Source organism: Dipteris shenzhenensis, chromosome 22 (genome assembly GCF_047967505.1).
Source record: "Dipteris shenzhenensis isolate YYH24624 ecotype China chromosome 22, Dip_SZ_1.0, whole genome shotgun sequence".
Lineage (NCBI taxonomy): Eukaryota > Viridiplantae > Streptophyta > Polypodiopsida > Gleicheniales > Dipteridaceae > Dipteris > Dipteris shenzhenensis.
The window spans coordinates 1332837-1360569 of record NC_141617.1 but is presented as its reverse complement, the minus strand read 5'-3'; the positions used below and the strand labels follow the sequence as shown (position 1 = coordinate 1360569).

General features: G+C 45.6%; 1 protein-coding gene across 1 annotated transcript in view; it reads right to left on the bottom strand.

Annotated features, from left to right (window-relative positions):
• EMB2369 (tRNA synthetase class I (I, L, M and V) family protein) overlaps window positions 1-24256 on the bottom strand; it is a 47268-nt gene extending 23012 nt beyond the window's left edge. Inside the window, exons 1-3 of the mRNA XM_087393353.1 lie at window positions 23719-24256; window positions 11584-11728; window positions 11316-11372 (exon numbers count right to left, since the gene is read on the bottom strand). Coding sequence (XP_087249479.1) covers window positions 11316-11372; window positions 11584-11728; window positions 23719-24191 — 675 coding nt within the window. The 5' untranslated portion in view covers window positions 24192-24256. The remainder of the gene's footprint in view (window positions 1-11315; window positions 11373-11583; window positions 11729-23718) is intronic.
• Between the last annotated feature and the right edge of the window lie 3477 nt (window positions 24257-27733).

Below are 27733 nucleotides of genomic sequence, written 5' to 3'. Positions count from 1 at the left end.
CATTCAATCCTTGCTATCAAAGGCACCCTTGCGACACAGTGGCTCTTCATTGCAAGCTGTAGCAGTCAATGCAATCTCCACTAAGTGTCCTTGCATGATGTGAAGCTGTTCTTGTGCAGCCAGACGAAGGCTAAGCTTGTTTGCTATCCTTTAATGTATCTAACAGCAGCCATCTAGCGACTGTTTTTTATTGCCTTATAACAGCCCTCTTTTGGTCAGTGCTTGTTCTGTGGTAGCCTAATCAATCTGCTGTTAAAATCTTTTTGTGGCTGTAAATCACCTGCTAGTGGCCTCCATGGGCTCATCAAAGTCTGAAGAAGACTTGGACAAGGGTAGCAAGACATCAGAAGCAACAATGGTTGGATTGTAAAAATAGTCCAACAATGGCATACAGCATTTTCAGCAAAAACAACATCTCTACTAATAATAATTTTCCATATTGATAGCCTTTGTTTTCTGAATCCTTATCCTCAACCTTGTGTCATAATTGAGATGGAACATGTGCATAAGCAAGGCATCCAAACACTCTCATGTGGGCAATGTCCGGCTTACAACCTGTGCAGGCCTCATAGGGAGGAATAGTCTTCAATGCCCTGGTTGGGTGACTTGTTCAAGACATAATTTGGGTGACCGTTCAAGACATAACTTTTGCACGCACAGTCTTCAATACCCTGGTTGGGTGACTTGTTCAAGCCATAATTTGCACACATAATGGCATCCAACCAGCATGGTTGGGAAAAGACTTACCCTTCATCGTGCACCATGACATCTCCATCAGTGTTATATGTTTGTGCTCCACAACACCGTTTTGTACATTGATGAATTATACCACAAGATGCTAAAAACTCTGTAAACTCTCAAGACATACAGTCAACCCCCTATCAATGCAGAGTGTAAACAACTTGTGTCCACGATATACTAAAAAATCAGCAAACTCTCAGGACATATCCTCAACCTCCTGGCAATGCAGAGTGTGACCAGCTTGTGTCCACTTTCATTCTCAACCATAGCAAGGAATTGTTTGAAGCAAGCAAAGTCATCTGACTTGGATTTTAATGGATAAACCGGAGTATCGCAGATGAAGTCATACACAAAAATAACGAAGTATGAATACCACGAATAGATGGTGTCCGCATTGGACCACGCATCGTTGTGAACTAAATGCGCACCAACACTTCCATCTTTAGGGACGAAAATGATGTACTTTTTGTAAGCATCCCACACAAAGATGTTTGGATAAAGCATGGATCTTGGGGAGATCAATAACCATATTCTATGAATGCAATCTAACCAAACTACAATGGTTCAGATGCCCAAAACATCCATGCAACAAATGAGTGTCTACAATAATAGAATCCTCTATTGCAGTGCTTATATGACTCTGTCATAGGCATCAGGTCTGACAGCCTCCAATAGAGGCAGCTTTAGTAGTCCACACATCAAAGTGGATTAATTCCAATGGCTTCTTACTCTGTTGAACATGTCTAGGAAATGGTTTCCTTGCTTGTTTTTCGAATTGACAGGCTTCACATACCTTATGCATTTCTACAATCTTGAATTCAGGCAATCGTGCAACATTATTTTGGGCCTGCATTGATTTAAGTCACTGTACATTAACATGACCAATGCGTTTATGCCAGATATCAATATCTACAACTACACCAGTCCCATGTGCAAACATTGTTGCACTCAACTCAGACATGTCTGCATCCAACGTAAACATCCTGCCCTTCTTCTTTCCTTTTGCTATCAAGCGACTGTTATTTTTTATATCCTCAACAAAGGATCCATGAGGATTAAATTTATATCAAGGTTCTTGGTGATATTCGGGACATAAAATACATCAGACAGGTATTTCTTTTTCCCATCCTGCATAGACAAAGTATTTTCACCAATCTGCACAATAGGATGTGTAGTATCATCACCAGTCTCCACAAATCCTGGTCTTTCCATTTTCCTTGCATCCTGCATCCATTCTGCATGACCTGTCATGCTGGGCACATTTTTCCTTTATAAGGTTATTTCCCCTAATCTCAGTTAGACGTTGAGTTTGTGGGTGAGTTAGTCACCACACATGGTTTGGACCCTGGTTCATCTTCTCCTTGAACCCTTGCTTCATTTCCAGCCATTTTGGGCACATTCTGGGGCAGTTTTGAGCTGTTAGAAAAGCATCTTCAGCTGTTTTGGTATTGTTACAGCAGCTACTATCAGTGCAGGTCTAAAACAGTCATTTACAAATTTGTTTTGAAGTGTTTCCAGCCCCTACATAGGTTGAGAAGTCTCTGTTTTTGCTCAGGCTGAGAAGACCATTGTCTAGAGCACATCTGGTGCTGTCATTCAGTCACATTTGTGAATCATTTGCAATTTTGCATCAGAGATTTTTGGGACCGTTCAAACAATCAACCCTTACTGCCAGGTTGGGACAGATTTTTGAGGTGCAACCTCAAGCTACCTGTTGGCTTTGAACGTGATCATTCAGCTAGTTGTGGTTTGTGTTCATAGTACATGAACTTGTCAGAGCTTGTCGTATTTCTGCAATTGTTTGAGATGGCCCAGAATCCAAATGATATTTTGGCGTGCTTGCCCAAGAGGATAAGTTTGATGACACTAACTATTCTCTCTAAAGTTTTGTTAGTTTTAGCATTTGTGTGGTGTGTGGTAAACCTGCAAGGGGTGGTGAAGAGCTCTAAGGTGGTGGAAGGGTGAAAAGACTAGTGCCACACGGCACTAACCCATCTATGACGTGTGGAAGAAGCACCGCAATGGGTGATTGGTTCGAGGCTGTTGGCGACGCTTATTTGCCTCTTCACAACTCTTTGTGTCTCTCCATCGACATCTTTATATTCAGATTTGTTCCGAACAGTTCGTAGCATCTGTGTGTGAGCGTTGTATACTCTGTGTGTTTGGAGCTCGTGGTGTCTTCCTGTTTCATCCTTTGTGGCTTGAGTGTTAGGACATTCTGTAAGCAGATGCAACAAGCCTCATAGGGATGCGCATCTGCTAGTGTGTGAGGTGAGAACTTGTGTAAGAGCTTTTCTTATTAAAGGTGTTTTGATTTGTGTGTTCTCCGTTAGATTAGTGTTCAATGTGTTGGAATAGGACTGATCACCTCCCCACTTGTGAGCGCCCATATGAGGAGTGCATCGAGGGGGTGGACCATAGAGTAGTAATAGGCATGGGGTTGCCACATGGGCAGCACATGAGCTGTCATGTGGGCAGCAAAGAGAATGTGAACGTACTTGGCAGAGGAGATCCACCATGAGGGCAGATCTAGACCCAGATGCTGTCCACACATGGGGAGGACAGAAATGCACAGGGAAAACAGATTCAGCAAAGGTTTTGGAACCTAGGCGCATGGAAATGAGGCTGGATTATGGGCAGGCCTGCCTAGGTCATTGGCAGCCAGCCACGTGGCCAGGCAGTTTCCAGCAAATCCCCAGAGCGGTATTTAAAGGCTGCAAGGGCTGAGTTGGTTTGGACCCTGTTTGGGTCGGTTTTGGGCAGACAAAAGTCGGCCATTTTGGGGGCAACCAGCCCCTATAAAAGGGAGGCCCCTTGGCCTCATAACACATCGCTTGGAGCAGCCTTCAGTGAGTAGCAAGGAGAAGCAGACCAGCCATCCTCCTTTGGGCCTACATCCAAGAGGAGAAAAGTAGGCTGGAGAGCCTGCAGACTAAGCTTAGAGAAGGTGCCCACCTAGGCTGAGTTTCCAGACGTCAAGGTGGAAGGGATCCTTTGGACGGAGAGTTTACATAAGCTCAGTGGAGCACGCAGTTTCAGAGATCTAGAGATGCCACGCATATTGTAGGAGAACCTTTTTGGTATTGTATCTTGTCTAGTTTGTTGGACGGACAGAAATATATAACAGTTGCTTCTATATTGTCTTTGAGCCCACTCTATTTGCTAGTCTACGCACACATGAATGGTTGTGAAGTACACACATGTTGATGAATCTTGGTTCCATAGTGAAACACTTCCGCGGGTAATTCCTGGGCTAATGGTGGGATTTCATTTTCTAACACAATTGCATGCTTTGTATCCAATAATTAGTATTAGAAAGAAAGAAAGAAAGTTTATTAAAGTCTTCGGAAGACCGATGGGTCTATGAGACTGTGAAAATCCTGATACAACAAGCTGTGGTAGTGCAGCTACTAAACGAGCATCCATACCAATGCAAAATGCAAAAACGCAGAATGGCAGTACTAAGTCCTAAGTACAACATAGTCATGTCGATGGTCGACTATATATCAATCTCAGCATCATCATCAATATCATGTCGGCCACTCAGAGGTGTGGTCCTGGCATGTCTCCTAGTCGTAGCTCTACGTCTGACCAGGGCTACTCTGACCCCCGTCGGTCGGGCTCCGACTCTAAACAAGGAGGGGATGTCCCCAAGTGTGATCTGTGTGTCGACCCTCTGTCTGAGCTGCCGCGTCGTAGGCTCCGGGTCACGGTCATGTCGAGGCCTCGTCTCGTGGGGGTCCATGTGATCTAGCTGAAAAAACTCTGTGATAGAGCTTTGAGAGGGATCGGCCGAGGAAGAAGTCTGCTCTTGTCTCCATGCTCGGAGTATCCTCTCACGGTGTCTAAGTGCCTCATGAATGAAACCTATCAAACACCGCTGGTCTGGGTAGGAGAGGAAACAGGCCAAAATCCCATAACTATCCCTGAAGAGGCAGTGGAAACGCCCTCGGATCTCATAGTACACAAGACACCTGAAGATGAAATACTCCTCTATCTCAACCTCCTGCATGTCACATAGTGTGCATATGCGCCTCTCCCTGGGTAGTCACTCTACTCTGCCGCTCTCGATGCGAAGTCTGTGAAGAGACCCGAAAATGCCCAAGAGAGATCCTCAACGAGTGGGGTAGGTGAATCTGCGTGTATCCTAGTGGCTCAATGAAACCCTCCGCTGTGATATGTAAGAAGTGATCTCTGTATAAGCTAAGCTTCACTCGGAGTTCACTCGGTCCCAACCAGGTCCGAAATGTGTGTAGCTGTAGTAGATCCTCACGGATAACCTGGTTGACCTCGTGTGATAGGAGGGGAGAAAACGGAGCATCCATGCTGTACCGGAAGGGAGGTAGTCTATCCATGTGGAGCCCCAATCGCTCAAACCATCTCTCTATACGTGCATACCAAGACCCCGAGCCTCCTCCTGCTGCAGTGCCATAGAAGAGGATAGAGCTATCCATGGTAGCCTGCTACGCCCCGAGGTGTAATCCCCATATTCCCTAGCTCGGTACAGATACGTGATGACCTGAAATGCAGCATCTAGCTGTAAGGGGGGTGACCCAAACTAAACCTGAATTATCTGGTGAGGAAATGTCTTACCACCACGAATCATCCATGATAACGTGAGAACCTATAGCCGCTCCACACAGACCCACTCTGTATCCGATAAGTCTGGCCCCCAACAAGGGCTGTCATACATCCCTGCTGGGCGAACCAAGGAGTCAAAAAGCAACCCCTTGGTGCGTGCATCCTGAAAGTGCGAGAGGAAGCCCTGCCTCTGTAGTCTAGCCAATGAAGCATACCCTCTCCTCAAGCGTGCCTGCATTGCGGGTCTCATAGTGAAGCTAGGTCTGGAGAGCGATTCGGCTCAAAGGGTCTCTGATATTTCAGAGTGTCCGTGAGAATTTGTGATTCCCTTGTTTAAGAAATGTGTGAGGGTCCAAGAAATTTCGTCAGCAGTGGACTAGGAGCAGCTGAGAAGACGTCGAAGATATGAAGTCTTGTGCCAAGTCTAGCCCAATACAACAAATATTGGAGCCCTTAAAGAGAAGTCATGGTAGACCCGGAGGCTGGCGAGGCTACGGTGGTATCAGATTAGGGATAAAGCACAGGCAACTATCTATGGATGCAGTCCATCGTGGTCTCCTAGCTGCGGCTCTGCATCTAACTAGGGCCACAAAACTCCTGCAAGTCGTGTGGGACTTGCCCCAAGTCATGGACGAAATGGCCCGAGCATGATCTGTGTATCCTCTCTGTGTTGGGTATGTCATGTCACTAGCTCTGGATCTCGGCTTTGTGGACTAAATGAGGAATGAGGGTCTATGTGATCTAGCTGAAAGAACTATGTGATCCTGTTCTAAGGTGAGTCTGCCTATGTGCTCTGTCTCTGCCTCTGTAATCTAAGCCATGTATGAAGGTGGCTAAGCATCTCTCGTCCGCATAGGAAACGAAGTGGGAGGGCAGCTGGGAGGTATCTCTGAAGAGGCAATAGTAGCAGCCTCAGATCTCGTCATGCACAGGGCATCTAAAGATAAAATGCTCCTCTAACTCGATCACTTAAGGTGCAAATACATCTCTCTCTAGGTACTCCCTTAGCTTGATTACTCTCAATACAAATGCTCATACAATATCAGAGTGACACGTGCTCATCCAATATCAGAGTGGCACATGCTCATACAATATCAGAGAGGCAAAGTAAAATATCAGAGTGACACATGTTCATACAAGCCGCTATGGGCTAAGAAGGAAGTGGGAGAGGAGCGCGAAGCTATCTTTCAAGAGGCCATAGTAGCAGCCTCGAATCTCGCAATACACACGGCATTTAAAGATAAAGTGCTCACCCGACTCGATCTCATGTAGATCACATAAGGTGCAAATATGTCTCTCTCTGGTTACTCCCTCAACTCGCCCACTCTCAATATGGACGCTCTTACAATATCAGAGTTACAAATGCTCATACAATATCAGAGTGACACATGCTCATACAATGTCAAAGAGACAAAGTACAATACACATGACACGTGTCCTAGAGCCGACTCAAATGCATAAAAGTCTGTGACATGTCTCTGTGCTCGACCTACCTCAATATCTCGTGGCTTGGTCACCTCTTGCTCCTCTCTAATATGTCGCAATAGTGTCTCTCTGTGTCATCCGATCTCAATCAGATAGAGCCCAATGCAGACCTGGTCATGGAAGTGGATCAATCGTGAGAGTGGACCAAAGCCATGCCCCTCTTGAAAGAGGCAGCGGTATCAACCCCAGATCTCATACTAGGCTAGGTAGACACATAGGAAATACTCCTCTGTCTTGACCTCACACAACAGTGCATATCCTACAGACCCGCTATCTCTGGGTATACCTAAGCTCTCCTTGCCTCAATCCTCAACTGATGGGACGAGACCCGCATTTGTAAAATGACAATCCTCAATGAATGCGAGACTCCTCTGCCCTCGAGATACTGAGGTCTGAATGCGAGACTCCTCTGCCCTCGAGATACTGAGGTCTGATGATGATGAGTCCATACTCTCAAGAAGTGGTCATGATAGAACTGGATCTTAGTAGAGAAGTCGTGTCTCCCTCCCCTCACTTCGAGACGTATGGAGCTACTAGAGATCTAACCGTATGATACGGTTAATCTCATCTTGAGGGATCGACTCTGGGAGTGCATCCATAATGTATTGAAAGGGAGGGAGTCAGTCCATCAGAACACACATATGCATGCTCTCTTTATAATGTCCCAGGCCAGGCACTCCCAGATATGTCAGACATACCCAGGCCCACCACATGTCATATGTTCACTACACAGAACATAGGCGAGGCGCTCCTATGACTCCATAACCAGAGATCACCGGATCATGAGGGACTACGCACTCAGCACTTTGCATATGGACAAGAGGTCCTAGCCCGAGTCCTAGCACAAATGTTCAACTATGCCGTATGCCATGGATTCCCATCTACTTGGAGCACCACCACTATTATACCCATGGATACTGGGAATTACCGCACTCTCATGATTGACCACACTCTGGCTAAGATTTATGGATCGGTACTAGAGAGGGCGATCAATAGCCATACAAAGGATCATGGACAGTGAGCCCTTGGGCATGCAGGCTTTTGGAGACAGCACTCCACACTGGATCATGTTTTTACCCTGAGAGCCATCATCGAGGAAGCGAAGTCAAGGCGCCAGAAGGTCTACACTTGCTTCATAGACTTTCGGAAGGCTTTCGGTCCCTATCTGCCCTCTCTCAAATGATCACTTTCCCAACTCTGTATGGAACCCATTTTCCTTCCTGTCAGGCTGCCATCACTCAAGCCATTCACTCCCTCCAGTGTTCCTGCTCCAAGAGTGTGAGATCATCGCATAAGTAGATCTTACTTCCTTTTAGGGTTGCCCTCAGCTCATGAGGCTGGATCTGTCCATCGCTGTCCGAAGTTTCATCGCAAGTGGCCTTGCTGGTATTTCAGCCTTGCCCACTCTCAGCCGCCTCACACGTGAGATTTACGGCCATTTTGGTGAACAAAGCCTTGGCATCCGCCATTGGAGTGTCTCCCACTGAGGCCTCGGACCAAAACATTTAAGGCCTTGATGTTCCTCCCTTTATCCTCTTCCAAGGCATCCGAGATCAACTTCTTCTTGGGGGCAACTATGCCTTTTTTTACCACAGCTCTCCATTTTAGTATTGCAACTTTCCTTTTGATGATTTTCTGTGTGAATTCAGCATGTTTACCTTGCATGGTGGCTTGCAAAGATGCGAGGTCTTTTCTGAGTTTTTCATTCTCAAATTTCGGCTCTTCCATTGCCTTGTATGCACCCTCCAAAGCTCCTTGCATGTTTCTTAGCTGCTGTAGTTCGGTCGCTTGGCATGCATTTGGTCTTTAAAGCTGATCTTCTCTAATTCCCAAGCTACTCTTTCATTCTCCCACTCATCTCTCTTGCTCTTTCCCTTCCGCCGTTCCTCTTACATTAGTCCACCTTGCTACTTTATCTCAGCCAGTATTTTATCTACATGTGCTTTTTCATTGAGCAATGCCACATTGGTGCCTTACAAGCTGTCAAGCTTCTCAACCGACACTAGGCAAATCTTATGAAGGTGAGAGATGACCTCATGTTGGTGGTCATCCTGCTGTGTAGTCATTGATGGCAGCTTCCAAAACTTACTTTCCCCCTGTGTCTTCCACACATCCCCTTGTAGGCATTGTATGTAATAATTCTGCAATTCCTTGTTATTTTTGTGTAACAAGCCTCTGTTCCCTCCACTTGCTTGTATCTGTATTCCTCTGTTTTCCCTCTGTTTTCCCTTTGTTTTCCTTTGTTTTACTTGTTGTCCCTCCTCACATCTCTGTGTATTTTCCTGCAGCCAGGTCTGGGTGTACAAGAGTGTTCAAAGAGAAAGACTTTCTGAGTTTGGGGGTTCCTGTGATCACCTTTACCTTGCTGTGGTTTCTTGATCTTCTTGGTTCTTTTCTTCTTGTTGTGCAGGGACAAGACCAGTAGGAATGGCTAGAGCAGGTCATTTAGGTGGAGGCTGGAGCAGGCCCAACTGGTGGGCAGAGAGCAGGCAGTCACCCCGCCTTGTGTGGTGCTGTCCCACACACCCTGACAGGAGATGTGGGGGCCGGAAACAGCCATGTGTGTTGCTGGAGGCGCAAAGAGGCAGAGAGAGAGAGAGAGAGAGAGAGAGAGTTTGTTAAAGTCTTCGGAAGACCAATGGGTCTATCAGACTGTGAAAATCCTGATACAAACCAACTGTGAGGGTGGCGCTACTAAATGAGCATCCACACCAATGCAGAAGACTGTGAGAATCCTGATACAAACCAATTGTGAGGGTGGAGCTACTAAACAAGCATCCACACCAATATAGAATGCAAAAAGCTAGTGCTAAGTACTACATAGTCATGTTAGAGTGATGGACTACACATCAGTATCATCATCATCATCATCATCAGGTCATCAAGGTGGATGAGACAACGGAAGCATGAAGTTGGCGATAGAGTGTTGTCGGCTACTCGCGAGCATGGCCCTGTGTCGTCCCCTGGTCATAGCTCTGACCGACAAAAACGAGGGGTCACTCTAAACATAGCCCAGAGAGTCCAGAGAGCGAGGAGACCGCGTCCCCCACCGAAGCGCGAGACAACTTGATAGACATAGATACAAGACATCTTCACATCCCACCAAAGAGCCATCACTATACCAGGCTTCGGTTTCATCCCAACGCCTGGATAGATTGATTGATAGGGCCCACTCTGCACCATAGTTGACTTTGTCTTTGTCTATCATTATGATGATGATTATAATTCTGTTAGCATAGACTAGTACTCACCAAGGGTCCTAGCGTACCCTTTGCTTCAGCCCACTGAGGCTTGTATGAGTTCGCTTTTCTGTGCACTTTGTCCCATAGGCCCGTGAGGTCTCCCATGGACGTTAATATTTCTTGCTTTCTTTCTTTCTGTGCCTGACAAGGGCTAACGTGACCCTTGTCGGTCGAGCCCTGACCCTGAACAGAGACGGGATATCCCCAAGTGTAATCTATGTGTCAACCCTCTGTCTGAGCTGTCGTGTCGCTGGCTCTAGATCTTGATCATGTCGGGGCCTCGTAGTATAGGGGTCCACATGCTCTGGCTGGAAGAACTCCATGATCGAGCTCTGAGAAGAGTCTACCCATGGATGAAAGCTGCCAAGCATCTCTGGTCTGGATAGGAGAGAAATCGGGACAACACCCTAGAACTATCTCTGAAGAGGCACTATAAGCATCCTCGGATCTCATAGTATACTGGGCACCTGAAAATTAAATGTTCCTCTGACTCGACATCCTGTATGTCACATAATGTGCATATGCGCCTCTCCCAGGGTAGACCCTCTACCCTGCTACTCTCAATGCGCAGTCTATGTGAAGAGACCCAAAACTGTCCAATAGAGATCCTCAGTGAGTGGGGTAAGTGGATCTGCGTATATCCCGGTGGATCAATGAAACCCCTCTCTGTGATATGTAAACAATGATCCCTGTAGAAGCTGAGCTTCACTAGAAGCTCACTCGGTCCCAGCCAGGTCCGGAATGTGTGTAGCTGTATAGAGCCCGGGGCAGTCATTTCCTAAAAATTCAAGCAAGCACGTATTTAAAATCCACTAAATTTAAAAATTTTTGTGTAGTTGTTGATCCCTCCTCCTTACATATACATGTTCTAATTTGGAATTTCAAAGACCCCTCCATACATGTACATACCATACTTATACTGGGTAAGTATTTTTTCAACCCCTTCATGTCCTTAAATGGCCTGTAAGTCCCCCAAAATTTAAAAAATCCCCTTCCTTAACAAACCTATTATCTTACATTTTGTATTGAGTGAGCCCCAAGGGAATAGAGAGAGAGAGAGAGAGCTTTATTTAAAATCTGTGCAAGGCCAAAAAAGACTATGAGAACCCAAAAAATGAGAGTACAACCCCCATGGGCGGAAGCAGAGGTGTCTATCACACCTCCAATAAAAAAACTACTGTTATTAAAAGACTTCATTAAAACTTTAACCCACTCAAACAAACTCTGAACATGCTTAACACATTCAGCCTCAAAGCTTTGGCGTACCTGTGTTCGGAATCGACTGATATTTCTTGAAGTTGTAACACTTGGATGAGTTCCTGTCTGGCAAAGGCAACATTTAGTGAATGAAAACATCCATTTCCATCTACTTCGCATTTTTTTATAAACCAGGTCACAAGCATCTAGGTTGGTACACAAAGAGTGGGTGTCTATACACAGATGTGAAACTAAACCAGACTGGCACAAAGCAAGTATTAGCTCCCGGGAAAGGTTATTAGCATGCACAACCAAAGCATTGGGCGTGATATGTAACCTCAATAGCATATTGCTCTGCAGGTAATCCAAACGCATCCCAGCCCATTGGATGAAGAACATTGAAACCCCGCATTCGCTTATATCGGGCAATAATGTCGGTAGCTGTGTATCCTTCAGGATGCCCAACGTGAAGCCCTGCCCCACTGTCAAGCTTCACCTCTCAGTATTTATGTTGCAGAAACAATCATTACAAAACATACATATTAAATTTACAAGATCAAGGCTACCAGGTAAGAGTCTAATTTGTATCGTAGGACATAAGTTTATGCATCTACATAAATAAGGGTCAAAAGCAGTAAAGCCAGCATCATCCGATAAATAAGCACTGATCAAGAAATCGAAGATCCCTGAACAAATAAATGACATGTAGTCTGCTATTGCAATATTATGCAGAATGATATCAAGAATCCTTATTTATAAATGGAAACACAGTAACAAAATTAAACAGGCAGAAGGCTATTCAGTAAAAGATGCCAGCACACTGGCACAGTATTGACCTAAAATAAAAAACCAAGAACAAAAGCGTGTGCGGTATGGCTTATCCACCTTGAACTTCCTTACACATGACAGGTTGTAATTAAAGTGGAATAATAATGCAAAGAAACCTTGAAACCAGAGCACGACATTGCCACTCACGACAAGCAGGCCTAGTACTCGTGATGAAGAGCATGGAGCTGCTTGTCAAGGTCCCACAACTTCAGCACCTAGCCAATTTGAAGGTCTTTATTCCCCGATTGTGGACAGGGGTATTGCGGCCTTCATCTCCTGGCTTTTATATACCTTCATAGTTGAATCACCCATTTCCATGTGAGATGGCATGTGGCCCATAACCACTTGTTATGCACAAGAGTGACGGTTATATTAGCCCTCCCTTTTTTGCTTCAACACCCTCACTTGCCCCTAATCCGAGGAGCCAAGGTGAGACTTAGATAACCCACCCATGACCTGAGGAGGGATCCACTGTAGAAAAGGGGTAGGGGCAGATTTAGAGAAAGGGGGGATAGACTAGCAGAAGGGGGAGAGAAAGAAAGTTTATTAAAGTCTTCGGAAGACCGATGGGTCTATGAGACTGAAAAACCTGATACAATAAGCTATGGTAGTGGAGCTACTAAACGAGCATCCATACCAATGCAAAATGCAAAATGGAAGTACTAAGTCGTCCTAAGTAAAACATAGTCATATCCCAGCCATATATATATATCCATCTCAGCATCATCGTCGGCATCACCATAACCATCATCATCATCATCATCATCATCAGCAACAGGACATCAGTATGTGTGAGGCTGTGGAAGTGGAGGCATGAGGTCAGCAATAGAACGTTGTTGCCCCCTCAAGGGTGCAGTCTTGGTACATCTCCTGGTCGTAGCTCCGTGTCTAACCAAGGCCACTGTGACCCCCGTCGGTCGGGCTCCGACTCTAAACAAGGAGGGGATGTCCCCAAGTGTGATCTGTGAGTCAACCCTCTGTCTGAGCTGTTGGGTCACAGGCTCCGGGTCACGGTCGTGTCGGGGTCTCGCCTCGAGGGAGTCTATGTGATTTGGCTGAAAGAACTCCGTGATAGAGCTCTGAGAGGTATCAGTCGAGGGAGAAGGCTGCTCCTCTCTCCGTGCTTTGAGAGATAGAGAAAGAAGGAAGGAGAAGGGGGTAGGAGAGAGAGAGAGAGAGAGAGAGAGAGAGAGAGAGAGAGAGAGAGAAAGAAATAAATAAATAAATTTTATTAAAGTCTTCAGGAGACCGTGAAGGTCTATGAGACTAAAGATAACTAGTACAATGAGCATAACGGTGGCGGTCTCAAAACGGTCCGGCCAACCGTTTCTTCAAAAAAGTTATGAAGGACGGTGTGTCTAGTCTTGGTGCAAAAAATGTGTATCTATCTCCAGATGATACAAAAAAATGGCACAAAAAAAAATGGAGCAGAAGGAGGGAGATACAAATATATATATATATGCCTGTGGTGATCGTCAAAGGCCAATCATAGAGGGCCCGTCAAATGGGAGGTCGAAAAAACCCTGCGATGGATGATTGGCCTCTCACGTCACGCTGCCTAATCAAGCTCGGTCGTCGGGGGCAGCGGGAGGCCCTATGTTGAAGAACGAGAGCGACGGTGACCCCGGTAGGGCGCCCGTGCTGAGAGCATAGAAGGGATGTCATGGACCCGGATGTGTGACTCTGTCTGCTGGCGTAGCTGTCGTGGCTCTGGCTCTCACTCACGTCCGCGTCGTCAGCTAGACTGAGGAGAGGTATCCTGTGACTGGAAGAAATCAATGATGGGTCGCTGAGTGTCCTCACGCTGTGTGGGCTGCGCATGCTGTCGTGCCCGGAGGGATGCATCTTGGTGGCGGGTCATCTCATGTAAGAAAGCGGCTAGGCACCATTGGTCCGGGAACTGCAGCATGCACCTGGGTAAAACCAAGGTCATGATCTTCGATACATCTCGAGCCATCATGCGTCAGGAGCTGTTCACATTTGCGGGGTCATCGGTTGAGATAGTTTCATCATACACTTATCTTGGGGTTATCTTCTCCGAACCGAGCTTCACTATGGGACCCACGATGTGAGGGGGCCGAATCCATCGCGGAATAGGCAGTGGTACCGGCCTCGGATGGCATAATAGATAGGACATCTGAAAGCAAATGCTCCTCCGACTCGATCTCCTGCGCGTCCACTCTCGATCCGTAATCGGTGTGACGAAACCCTAAACTGGCCGAGTGAAATCCGGAGCGCATGCGGTAGATGAATCTGTGTATAGCCCGGGGGCGTGATGAAACCCTCCTGTGAGATCTGGATGCAATGTCGGTGATAGCAATCGAGCTTCACAAGAAGCTCGGGATGAAGAAACCAAGTCCTCCAGGTGTGAAGCTGGAGCAGGTCCTCTCGGATGAATAGGCAGCAAGAAGGAGGAGGTAGAGTAGATAGGATTAGATGTCACATCAAAAGGTGAGTACAAAAGTGTGGAGGTGGACTTATATAGTCTCCCTCTACTAGATGTCCTTTTTGCCCCCTCTAGGCCTAAAAATCCCTTAGCCAAATTAGCCTGACCCTCACTAACTTGGCCTGATCTTGGCCTTCATTACAACCATCCCCGTCAATATAACTTTGCCCTCGAAATTGCAAGTGGTGGCTGGAAAATAAGGCTCCTTGCTGCTACAAAACGGTTAGGCATATGCCACCCGGGTCAAAAGGAAAAATAAGATAGCCCTTGTCCCCATAAGTTGTGACACCACCGGGGTCATGTAAATGTTGATCCCACCTAGCATACTCGTCATGAAGAAGCTCCAAAAGCACATACAGATAGGATTTCCCCAAGGCAGCTATTTTGGGGACCTCTCCGTGCCTTGCTGCCACTTTTCCCCACATCAAAAGCATTCATTGTTTTGCCATATACCTTGCAAGGCTGCTTTGAGGAGCTGTTGTTGCATTGCATTTTTCACCTGCCCATATGCTACGAACTGAGAATCATTCTCATTATAGCTGCTGTATTTGTTGGGGTAAAGGCACATTGCCACCCCTTTATTAAAGATATGACACCTATGACTGTCTTAAGACAGTCATAGGGTGAAAAACCTAATCCTAATAAAACCTATGAGTTTGTGGTGTGGCTCATCACTTCACACCCGCATCTTTTGTGTCACCACTCTCTCTCACTCTCTCCCCCTTGTACTTCTCCCTCTTACCTTCCCTCTCAACTGGTATCAGAGCCTACCCCTCCCTCTCCACTCCGTCTACCCACTCCCCCTACCTCTTTGCCCTAGTGGCCAGCAAGGCAGCAGCGCAGGGCAGCGCGGGCTGCAGCAGGGCAGTGCGGGCAATAGCAAGGGCAGCAGCGCGGGCTGCAACGGGCAGCGCAGTCAGGCAACGCGGGGCAGCGCATCGCGCAGGCAACGCGCGCAGGCATCGCGCCATTTCGCGCGCCGTACAGTACAGTACGGATGTACGGCCGTCTGTACAGCCGTACGGACACCGTACAGGCGACCGCGTGGGCGCAGGCATCGCGCCATTTCGCACGCCGTACAGTACAGTACGGACGTACGGCCGTCCGTACAGCCGTACGGACACCGTACAGGCGACCGTACCATACGGACGCCGCCGTACGGACTGTGACAGGGAGCTGCGTCAGGGATTTTCGACAGGGAGGTGCATTTTTTGTTTTGGATCTGCGTCAGAGGAGTGCATTTCGAAATTTCTCCTTGGATCTGTACCCTGCACAGGTACAGCAGGTACATTTGTACCCTACACAGGTACAAAGGTACAAAAGTACAGCAAGTACATCAGTTTTTCTTTGGGGGAGAAAGAAAAGGAGAGAGAGCACTCTGCTCTTCATTCAGGATCATTTTCAGTTCTCAAAACTGTGTTTTGAAAGTACAGCAAGTACCTTCGTGTCCCTCGTGCTTGAGGTGACTAGTACCACAGTGTGTGGTTGATTGCACAATTATCTTGTTTCGGGAAGGTAATGCCTTGATTTTGCAGAGGACTTTTATGCTTTTGTTGAGTGCAAATCTCAGCTTTTGGGTGACATTTTCAAAGGGCTTTTGCCTGGAAGTCTATGCAGTGTATGCCTTGAGGCAGTGTGGAGCTAGGGAGCCCACATTGGTCTTGTTTCCGCAGTGTATTTAGTGACATTTCTTGCAGGTCACATTTTGTGTATGACACCTTGGAAAATCTCAGTTGAGCCACGCTTGGCCAGGGCGCATCGAGTTTACTCGGTCCCTAACTGTCCATCGTTGACAGTGCTCAAAAGATTTTCTCTTCAGTGTCTGTACGTTGGGATCTGTGTTGTTATTGTGTACACAGGGCTGTTTATGCATTGCATTGTCAGGTGAAAGTGCCAGGAGAGCGCTACTTTTTTGTATGCTACCTCAGTTTTGAGGTGTTTTTCACTTGGTACAGGTGTCAAATCAAGGGGCTTTTGCCCAGATTTTGCTTGAGAGCACTTGGATTACTGTTTGAGACCTTCAGATGCCTTTTATCCCTTTGGCAGAAGGGTGATTGCTTGGGATTTGTCCCATTTTACTGAAGTGTCTGGAGCCTCTTTTACAGTGAACAAAACAGTGTATGACAAGTGGTTTAAGCATATAAAATCAGTGCAATACCTCATCTGAGGTGGGAGAAGTGATCAGGACAGCAGTGTTTTATGCTTCATCAGATGATGATGCACTGTTAAAGCACCTGTGGAACAGCTGCAGCATTCTGAAATTACTGTTTTATGCCTATTTGAGCACGGTACAGTGTGTCAGAAGGTACAGTAACTGGAGGGAAATTTACTGTTTTGCTGCAGATTCTTTTGACAGTAAAAAACAGCACTATTGTGAGTGCTTCTGGCTCTTGATAGAGCAGGTTTTTTCTGAGAAATCAGAACTTTATTCAGTCATTTTTTGACTTACAGGGAGTCAGAAACTTTCCTTATCTGATATGGCATCAGGGGGAAGTGAATCTTCAATTCTGAACATAAAGAAATTGGAAGGAGCACACAATTATGCATTATGGGCAGAACAGTGTTTGAATGTACTTCTGCTAAAGAAGATTTCTAAGCCCATAAGGGTGAAGGGTGTCAAGCCATCTGACATGGCAGATGATGAATGGGAAGATCTTGATTTGTCCGCAAGGGCAGCTATCATGCTTACTATTTCTGATACTCTTGTGTTCAATGTTCAGGCTGAAAAGACATCTTATGGCCTATGGCAGAGGCTAGCAGAGTTGTATGCCCAAAAGAGTTCAGCCAGTAAGGTTTATTGGTTGAAGAAGCTGGTTTATCTTCGCATGAAGGAAGGTACAACTATGACCTCACACTTGAGTGAGTTCAATGCCATCTTAACACAACTGATTGCACAGGGTTTGAATCTTGATGAGGAGTTCAAGGCTACCTTCTTGTTGTGTACCCTCCCTGAGAGTTGGGACACTTTCAAGACCACCCTGTCAAATTCAAATGTCATTCTTATGTATGCTGATGTGGAGAGCTCTCTCCTTATGGAGGAGATGAGCAGGAAAAATAATATGGGCAGCAAGTCTTCAAATGCTTTGCAGGTACAGGAAAGAGGCAGGACTCAGCAAAAGGGGAGATCTGCTAGTAAGTCCAAATCCCGCAGTCAATCCCGTGGCAAAAAAGATATTGAATGCTTTTATTGTGGCAAGAAGGGACATGTGAAGTCTAAGTGCTTCAAGTTCATACGGGATCAGAAAGCCAAGAAGGCTGAAACAAAGGATGCAGGCAGTGGAAGCAAAGGCAAAGGCAAGGCCAAGGCAGATGACTTGGATGCAGTGAATGTTGCAGCAGAGGATAGTGACAGTGACAGACATGATGTTTTATGCTCTTCTGCTGTAATTGCACATACTTTGGTTATTGATGGCCATGACATGCACACCTGGCTCTTGGATTCAGGTGCTTCTTTTCATGTTACTCCTCATAGGGAGTGGTTTACTTCCTACACACGTACTCATGGAGTTGTTCATCTTGGGAACAACTATGCATGTCAGATTGCAGGGATTGGCAGTATACAGATAGTATTCCCTGATGGACGCATATTTATGCTTGATGGTGTCCGCCATGTGCCGCAAATCAAGAAAAATCTGATTAGCACTGGCTTGTTGGATGACAGTGGTTACCGCACCACATTTGGGGATTCCAAATGGGTGATTACTGATGGCCAGGTTGTAGTGGCTGAGGGTTATAAGAGTGATACCTTGTACCCTCTTTATGTTTCCAGTGTGGGTAATCATGTTGTTGCCATAACCGAGCTGCCAAAGGTTTCATTGTGGCATAGCCGGTTGGGACACATGTCTGTTAAAGGAATGCAAGAACTGTCACGTTTGGGTTATCTGCCGTCTCTTTCTTTTTCAGATTTGCCGACTTGTGATCATTGCATATTTGGCAAGCATTCTGTGACTCCTCATAAGAGGAGAACTCCCCAGAATAGAGCACCGCTTGATCTAGTGCACACTGATTTGTGTGAAATGCCACAGTTATCACTAGGGGGTGCAAAATATTTTATTACTTTCATTGATGATTCCACACGTAAGGTGTGGGTCTATTTCTTGAAGCATAAGGGAGATGCCCTAGATGCTTTCAAGAAGTTTGTCGCTCAGGTTGAGAATCGGACAGGTCGTAGGCTGAAATGCCTCAGATCCGATAATGGGGGTGAGTATGTGTCACATGCTTTTGTACAGTTTTGTGAAGCTAAGGGCATTAAACAGGAACTCACAGCCCCTCATAATGCATCTCAAAATGGTGTAAGTGAGCGGATGAATCGAACTATTCAGGAGAAGGTTCGATGTATGTTGTCTTATGCTGCATTACCCCATGGCTTTTGGGCAGAAGCCGTGCAAACAGCAGTTCACATTATTAACAGGTCGCCAAATAAGGCTTTGGAGTTGAAAGTGCCAGAGGAGGTGTGGTCTGGCAAGCCACCTTCATATAAGCACTTACGTGTGTTTGGCTGCGAGTGCTTTGCTTATATACGCAAAGAACTGCGCACCAAACTGGAGCCAAAGTCTTTCAGATGCATCTTCATGGGTTATGGTGACGAAGGTGAAATGGGGTACAGGTTATGGGATCCCGTTAAACGGAAGATTATACGCAGCAATGATGTCATCTTTAAAGAGGATAGTGTACACAAGGAACCCGTGCAACCTGTGGAATACAGGAGGGTTATTTATGATGATGTTGGACAGCAAAGAATGCCCATTTATATGCAGCAGCAGGCTGCTGCAGATAACCCTGTTCAAGAGGGTATACAGGCTGAAAATCAGCCAAATAATTTTGCCAATGATGCACCATTGGATATGCCAGCAGATGAGGCTGTAGAACAGCCAGATATGGTGGTACAGCCACCCGTCATGCATGACGAACAGGCTGGACAGCAGCCTAATCCGGAACATTTTGTTAGGAGGAGCACCCGTGTACAACGGCCTCCTGCCAGGTTTGTTCCAGGAGCCAATAATGTGGCTGATTTTATCATGCTGACAGATTGTGGTGAGCCTTCCAGCTTCAAGGAAGCTATGGGAAGAACAGAGAAAAGGAAGTGGGAGAAAGCCATGCAGTCAGAAATGGACTCCCTACTTCAAAATGATACATGGGACTTGCTGCAGCTACCTGCAGGCAGAAAGGTTTTGCCATGCAAGTGGGTTTACAAAGTCAAAGTGGATTCAAATGCTTTACCGAGGTATAAGGCCAGATTGGTTGCCAAGGGATTTAAGCAGGAGAAGGGCATTGATTTTGATGAGATCTTTTCCCCTGTAGTCAAGATGACTACTTTGAGAGCAGTGTTAGCTCTTGTTGCTCATGAGGACATGGATTTATGTCAGATGGATGTGAAGACTGCTTTTCTTCACGGAGATCTCCATGATGAGATCTATATGAGTCAGCCAGAGGGATATGCTGTTAAAGGGAAAGAGCAGCTTGTGTGTAAGCTCAAGAGGAGCTTGTATGGACTCAAGCAGGCGCCAAGAGAATGGTACAAGAAGTTTGATGCCTTCATGCAGTCCCAAGGGTATCATAGGTGTGAGACCGATCATTGCTTGTACACCAAACGGGCAAAGGATGGCAGTTTGATGCTACTCATTCTATATGTGGATGACATGCTGATTGCCAGCAAATCTCAGCAGGAGATTAGTGCTTTGAAGAAACAACTGCATAAGTCTTTTGATATGAAAGACTTGGGTGATGCAAACCATATTCTTGGTATGCGTATTATTCGTGACAGGTCCAAGGGACTTTTGTTTCTGTCACAGAAGGAGTACATTGGCAAGGTACTGCAGAGGTTTAAAATGGAAGGGGGGAAGTCTATTAGTACCCCGTTGCCTCCACATTTAAAACTCAGCAGTAAGGACAGCCCCAGATCAGATGATGATAAGGCTGAAATGGCCAAAGTTCCGTATGCATCTGCAGTTGGTTCTTTGATGCAAGGCGCCATCGTGGAGTGGACGTCGCCTTGCGAGTGCGAACACGACTCAAAGTAATCTTGATCCCAACAACAAGATGAGTGGTTGCCACTCGTCCGGATATTGCTTTTGCGGTGGGAGTCATCAGCAGGTATATGGCAAATCCAGGCAAGCGGCACTGGGAAGCAGTGAAAAGTGTCTTGAGGTATCTCAAGGGTACCAAAGACTTGTGCATATGCTATGGTAGGCAGGATGCATTGGTGCATGGTTTTACAGATTCAGACTATGCAGGGAATGCAGATAACCGGAAGTCTACTACCGGTTACATTTTCACATTTGCAGGAGGAGCTATATCATGGGTGTCTCGGTTACAGAAATGCGTTGCACTATCAACTACTGAAGCTGAATATGTTGCAGCCACTGAGGCTTGCAAGGAAGCAATATGGCTTACTCGGCTGGTGGGAGATTTGGGCATTACAGGAGATATGCCAGTTTTGCATTGTGATAGTCAGAGTGCTATCATGTTGGCAAAGAATCCGGTCTTTCATCAGAAGACCAAGCACATAGAAGTGAAATATCATTTCATCAGGGAGGTACTGGAAGACAAGCGACTTGAGCTTGTGAAAGTGCATACTGATGATAATCCTGCAGATTTGCTCACTAAGAGCTTGCCTACAGAGCGGTTTGCACATTGCCGCCACATCATGGGATTAGGATGAGACCATTCTTATTTTATGGTCTTTTATACAGTAACTGTATATTGCTGTAATTTTTATTCTTTTCTCCCCTTAGGCACATTGGCCTTTAGGAGGGAGGTTGTTGGGGTAAAGGCACATTGCCACCCCTTTATTAAAGATATGACACCTATGACTGTCTTAAGATAGTCATAGGGTGAAAAACCTAATCCTAATAAAACCTATGAGTTTGTGATGTGGCTCATCACTTCACACCCGCATCTTTTGTGTCACCACTCTCTCTCACTCTCTCCCCCTTGTACTTCTCTCTCTTACCTTCCCTCTCAGTATTCAGGCTCAATCAGTTCCAGTAGTGCTTGTGCTTTCTCACTATTCCAAGGATTTTCAGTCCTCACCTGTAAGGCCTTCAGCTCTGGACTGTATCACTGTAATTTACTTCTAACCATGACACCCATGAGGTCTTTGAAAGCTGCCCATGTGTAGGGCTTCCAAGATGAAGCCCTAAATTTTAACCAAGTGTGGGCATGGTGCATGCCATCATGAGGAACCTTGCCCTCATCAGCCATTGGATATAATCTGAAATATCCTTCCACAAAAATCTGTCCAGGCTGCATTCGAGGTGGCCTAGACTCTATGTAGAGGCTCCTGTCTAACGCAGATCGAGGCCAAATCCTCTCATAGGCATTGGGTTGAAACAAAAAGAAAGAAAGAAAGAAAGAAAGTTTATTAAAGTCTTCGGAAGACCGATGGGTCTATGAGACTATGAAAATCCTAATACAACGAGCTGTGGTAGTGGAGCTACTAAACGAGCGTCCATACCAATGCAGAAAATGCAAAAATGCAAAATGGCAGTACTAAGTCCTAAGTACAACATAGTCATGTCGATGGTCGACTATATATCAATCTCAGCATCATCATCAATATCATCATCATCCCCAGCAACAGCAAGATGTCAGGATGGATGAGGCAGTGGAGGCATGAAGTCGGCAATAGAGTGTTGTCAGCCACTCAGAGGTGCGGTCCTAGCACGTCTCCTAGTCGTAGCTCTGCGTCTAACCAGGGCTACTGTGACCCCCGTCGGTTGGGCTCCAACTCTAAACAAGGAGGGGATGTCTCCAAGTGTGATCTGTGTGTCGACCCTCTGTTTGAGCTGTCGGGTCACGGGCTCCGAGTCACGATCATGTCGAGGCCTCGTCTCGTTGGGGTCCATGTGATCTAGCTGAAAGAACTCCGTGATAGAGCTCTGAGAGGGATCAACCGAGGAAGAAGTCTGCTCCTATCTCCGTGCTCTGAGTATCCTCTCGCGGTGTCTAAGTGCCTCATGAATGACACCTGCCAAACACCGCTGGTCTGGGTAGGAGAGGAAATGGGCTAAAATCCCATAACTATCCCTGAAGAGGCAGTGGAAACGTCCTCGGATCTCATAGTACATAGGACACCTGAAGATGAAATGCTCCTCTGTCTCAACCTCCTGTATGTCACATAGTGTGCATATGCGCCGCTCCCTGGGTAGTCGCTCTGCTCTACTGCTCTCGCTGCAAAGTCTGTGTGAAGAGACCCGGAACTGCCCAAGAGAGATCCTCATCGAGTGGGGTAGGTGAATCAGTGTGTATCTTGGTGGGTCAATGAAACCCTCTGCTGTGATATGTAAGAAGGGATCTCTGTATAAGCTAAGCTTCACTGGGAGTTTACTCGATTCCAACCATGTCCGAAAAGTGTGTAGCTGTAGTAGATCCTCACGGATAACCTGGTTGACCTCGTGTAAAAAGAGGAGAGAGAATGGAGCATCCATGCTATACTGGAAGGGAGGTAGTCTATCCATGTGGAGCCCCAGTCGTTCAAACCATCTCTCTGTACGTGCATACCAATACCTCTAATCTCCTCCTGCTGCAAGTGCCATAGAAGATGATAGAGCTATCCATGGTAGCCTGCTATGCCCCGAGGTATAATCCCCATACCACTCTGTATCCGATAAGTCTGACCCCCAACAAGGGCTGCTGTACATCCCCGCTGGGCGAGCCAAGGAGTCAAAAAGCAACCCCTTGGTGCGTGGATCCTGAAAGTGTGAGCGGAAGCACTGCCTCTCTTGCCTGGCCAATGAGGCATACCCTCTACTCAAGCGTGCCTGCATCGCGGGTCTCATAGTGAAGCTCGGTCCGGAGACGATAACCCCAAGATAAGTGTATGATGAAACTATCTCAACAGATGACCCCGCAAATGTGAACTTCTCCTGACGCATGATGGCTCGAGATGTATTGAAGATCATGACCTTGGTTTTACCCAGGTTGACCTTCAAATCATGAGACTCACAAAAGGACTGTAGTGCATCTAGGTGTCCTTGAAGCCCCTCTGCTGAGGAAGCCACATCATCTGCATAGAGCAAAATCTGGAAAACTAACAATCTCTTTGGAGAGGAATAGCGCGAGTAGAACTTTAAATTAAGTGTAATCATAGAGGTTTGATCGAGGAAAAGGAAAAATATCGGATAGGTGGTATCCTGTGGCAAAAACATGACTCGGGAGGTAGGCTATGTGGCTTTGTGAGAGAAAAGAAGAAGACACCTTGGATAGGGGAACATGTCGAGGACGTAGAACTTGGGCTTGGACGTGTCAACAGCGTCTGGCGTACGAAAAGTTTGATTGACATCCCAAAATAGCTGCCACCGTTGTTCGATTTCGTGGAAAGGGTAAGGTCGCACTGGTTGCGCAGGCGGCGGGGAGCTCCCCTGTTCGAGCTGGGTCGTGGTTGTTGACGAATCAACGGCAGCGCGGCAGGAGAAGGGTCGCTTGGGGAGGGGAAACGAAGGTGAAGGAGAAGGAGAAGTAAGGCGATTCCAGGGGTGGAGGCGCAACCAATTGGTGGGAGTTGGAGGATGGAGAGCGAGGGAAGGAGTGCGGTTGAAGAAGAGTGGAGAAGAAGAAGAGTGTGCAGGGTGTCGAAGCGCGTAGAGGCAGAGCAATTGATGAGGAGGAGGAGCGCCATGATAATACACACTCTCAACCAGCGATAGGTGGTGCCTGGCCGGGAGAGCCATGGCACCTCCTCTCTCAAACAATGCCCACTTCCCACAATGCAAGGAGAAGAGAAGATAGTGATAAAATCCTCAGTCGACCACTAGCCTTTCCTCATATTAGTCCGTCACCAAGACTTTCTTCTTCTTCTTTTTTCCCACCCAAAACAACCTACGCTAAAAGCAAGCTTATGACTTCATAAGAACACACTAAGTCCCCATAAATTGGGCCACATCCATCAGCTTGTGCACTGAGGCTATCCAGTTCTGAGCAGAGTCAACATGGAATCCTCATTTGCAGCCTACGAGATTGCATCCTTGAACACCGTCTGGTTGCAAACCAACCAAATCGAATAGCATGCCGTGCCTCTGATATACAACCAACAGGTTGCTAGAGTTGAAGGGAGTCCAACCGAATCCCCATGAGGACTAACTTCCAGTTAGACCCACTACAGAACTTTGACATCAACCCAGACAATCTCACAGCAGCTTCAATCCTACTCCTGATACATCTTGTAGCAGGACACCTCAGGATCAAATGTTGGACCAACTCCAACGTATTACAACATAACAGGTTTATTTGTAGTCTTTTAGCAAGCTTCACTCGGGTGGGGAGCCACTGATGCTCCAATTTTCACAACATGAAGCTTGTAGTCTTAGCAGCTAACACAATACTATATGGCCTTTCCGTAAGTACGACAATTCCTTCTTACTTCGTCTCTTTAGGCGTGATAAAACCAAGAAAGATATAGAGTGGAATATTTGTAAACAATGAGAGATATTGAAAACACATATGTGGTAGCATTGATACCTCTAGTTGGAATGCTACTCTTCCTTGCCTCACATTAGCTACAACTTATAAAGCTTTGAACCACATGCTACACTAATTACAAGATCCAACTGGAAAGTCTTTGTGCCTTTCCTGCACTCTAAATTTGGTACACAATCTAAAATCATAGCAAATGTGGTGGAGAGATGGTGATGCATTGAACTATGCATCTAAAGATATTTGACCTAAGGAACAATTATCTATTATCTACAGTTTTGTGATCAAAGGAAGAAAGATGTGAATAGGTCCTTCATGTGATAAAAAGGTACGTGTCTAAGATTATTGTCTCCCACATGAGCCACCAAACGAGGAGGACAAAAAGACAAGTGATAATTTGTATTCGGTCTTCAAAGCAAAGCCAAAGTACAAATGGTTGATTGGCTCTTCGGTGTGAAGAAAAATTATGAAGCTCGAACTTGGATCTGAGACGTAAGAGTCTCAAATTGCATTCAAATGACAAGTAAACCAACTCTCTCTCTCTCTCTCTCTCTCTCTCTCTCTCTCTCTCTCTCTCTCTCTCTCTCTCTCTACACACACACATCCATCCATCCATCTATCTATCTATATGTATATAAATAAATAAATAAATATATATATATTATTTATTTGTTTATCTTTATCCCGAATTGGGATGTGGAAGGCGCAAATCCACTGTGGTAGTTGGAAGATGGGTAGCCTTGCTAACAACCCAAGTGACAAATGATTGAAATCAAAAGAAATCTCCTCATGATGGTTGTTTGAGATTTGAGGCATGAATCATATACTAACACCACTTGCCATTTACAGGATGGTGGTGATGAAGGCAGCTCAATCTATAAGAGATCATCTGTCGGGATACTATCATCCTCGATTGTTGAGGCTATAATGCGTTTCATTTGGGGGTGTCAAGTCGGCATTTAGTTCTACGATAAGGTCTAGAGTAAGAATATGCATGATGTTGTGAGAGTGGATTGTATTAGAAAATTTTTAGCATAGCATTAGAGCTACTTGCAGCATTGTTTAGAGCATAGTAAGCCTACAATATTTCTATCTATGTTTTTAAGATAAAACTATCGCTATAAAAGTAGGCGGCCACTCTTCAAAAAGTACAATAGCACGTGAGCTAACATCAAGGATAATTTTAATACAATATACATTCTATACACGTATATAAAAGGGGGTATTTTAATGGCCTGGAATGTATATATTCAAGGGTGGAAGGTTTTTTATTTCCAGCTATAACATTTTAAAAGAATATTGTAATAGGTCCTTGTATGCACAAAGCAATTTAAAGATTTTATTGAAAATTGATTGTCCTATGCTACAATACAAGACATGATATGATTGGCACTCTTGTTAGAAGATAGGTCTTTTTTCTCAAGTTGGTTTGTTCCTTTTCCATTGCTTGTGTTTTGGCATTTACCCTTCTCCTTATCCAAATTACCCTGCACATCCCACTCTACCTACTAAATACTTAATTACATACCTTCACCACCAATTTTGGTTTCCTAGGTCTAGAAACTCAATAATATTGCACTAGCTTCCAACAACACTCCCATTCTCTTCTCGCCTTTGCCATAGGAGTGATGGACTTGTGCTTATGTCTTCTTTAAAAATGTTACTTCTTGAGCAATGATTGACATAGCAAAACTTAGCTTGCATCCTTTGTGTGCACTATTCTTTTGACTTCAGTATAAGACTTTCCTAACTGTCCTTTAATATGAAAACTCTCTTCATAGGTTGGTGCCATAAAGCAAGGTTTTACATAGTCCATTCACTCTTGCATCTGTGCCAACACGGGTGGTATGCACAGATTGATTTGAATTGGGCACTAATCTACATGTTTTGTGGATTATTTCTATGAATGCCTATGCACATGTTTACTAATGAGTACAATGAGGGGTTTTGATTTGCCAAAGTGAAATTTAGGCAAGTTGTGTGTGAAAATCATTGCTTATGAGTGAGGGAATGTTTTGGAGAGATGTAACCATGTTTTTGTGATGATTTATTGTGGTTTGGATGCTTCCATGTGGAATTATCCTCATGAGGATCCCAATCCACCTGAATGGATTATATTTTTATGATGCATGCACATGTGAGGAGCCATACACATTCATGCACTTACATTGATGAGATGGAGCCATACACATACCCTGATGCACTTGCACTGATGTGAAAGTTCAAAGGTGTTAGTGCACTCACCAGATGGAGCCGTGCACATATCCTTGATGCACTTGCACTGGCATGAGAAGGCTATGCACTTTCTTTGGATATTTTATCGATGTGATGTGGCATTAACCAAGCTATTTATGCATGAAGAGGTCTAGCTCGCCTGAATGAGCCAATTTTTACTTGCTAATTGATGGATGGCTTAGTGATGACATTGATGGCTTTAGACTCCATGATTAGTATTTGGAGTTCCAATAGTCAATTTGTGGATCGGACATAACAAGGATGTACATGTTAACCTCGGGTTAGTTACTTAACATTGGGTTAATCAACCACCTAAGCTAGTTAAGGGACCCTAGGTTAAGTCACACGATTGTCTTATAGTAATAGGAGCTTTAAACCTCGTATGAGGTTCCAACCTTGCCTCATCTAGGTCAAGGGGGCTCCTTAACCATGGGAATTTGCACAAGGAGGACTGAGACCATAAGGGTGGTAGAAGGCTTGCTACTTATAAAAGAAGAGCTCTAGTAGAGAGCTCTTTCTCTCTTTTCACGAGCAAGCAAGTGCTATGGGGCAACACTCTCATTAT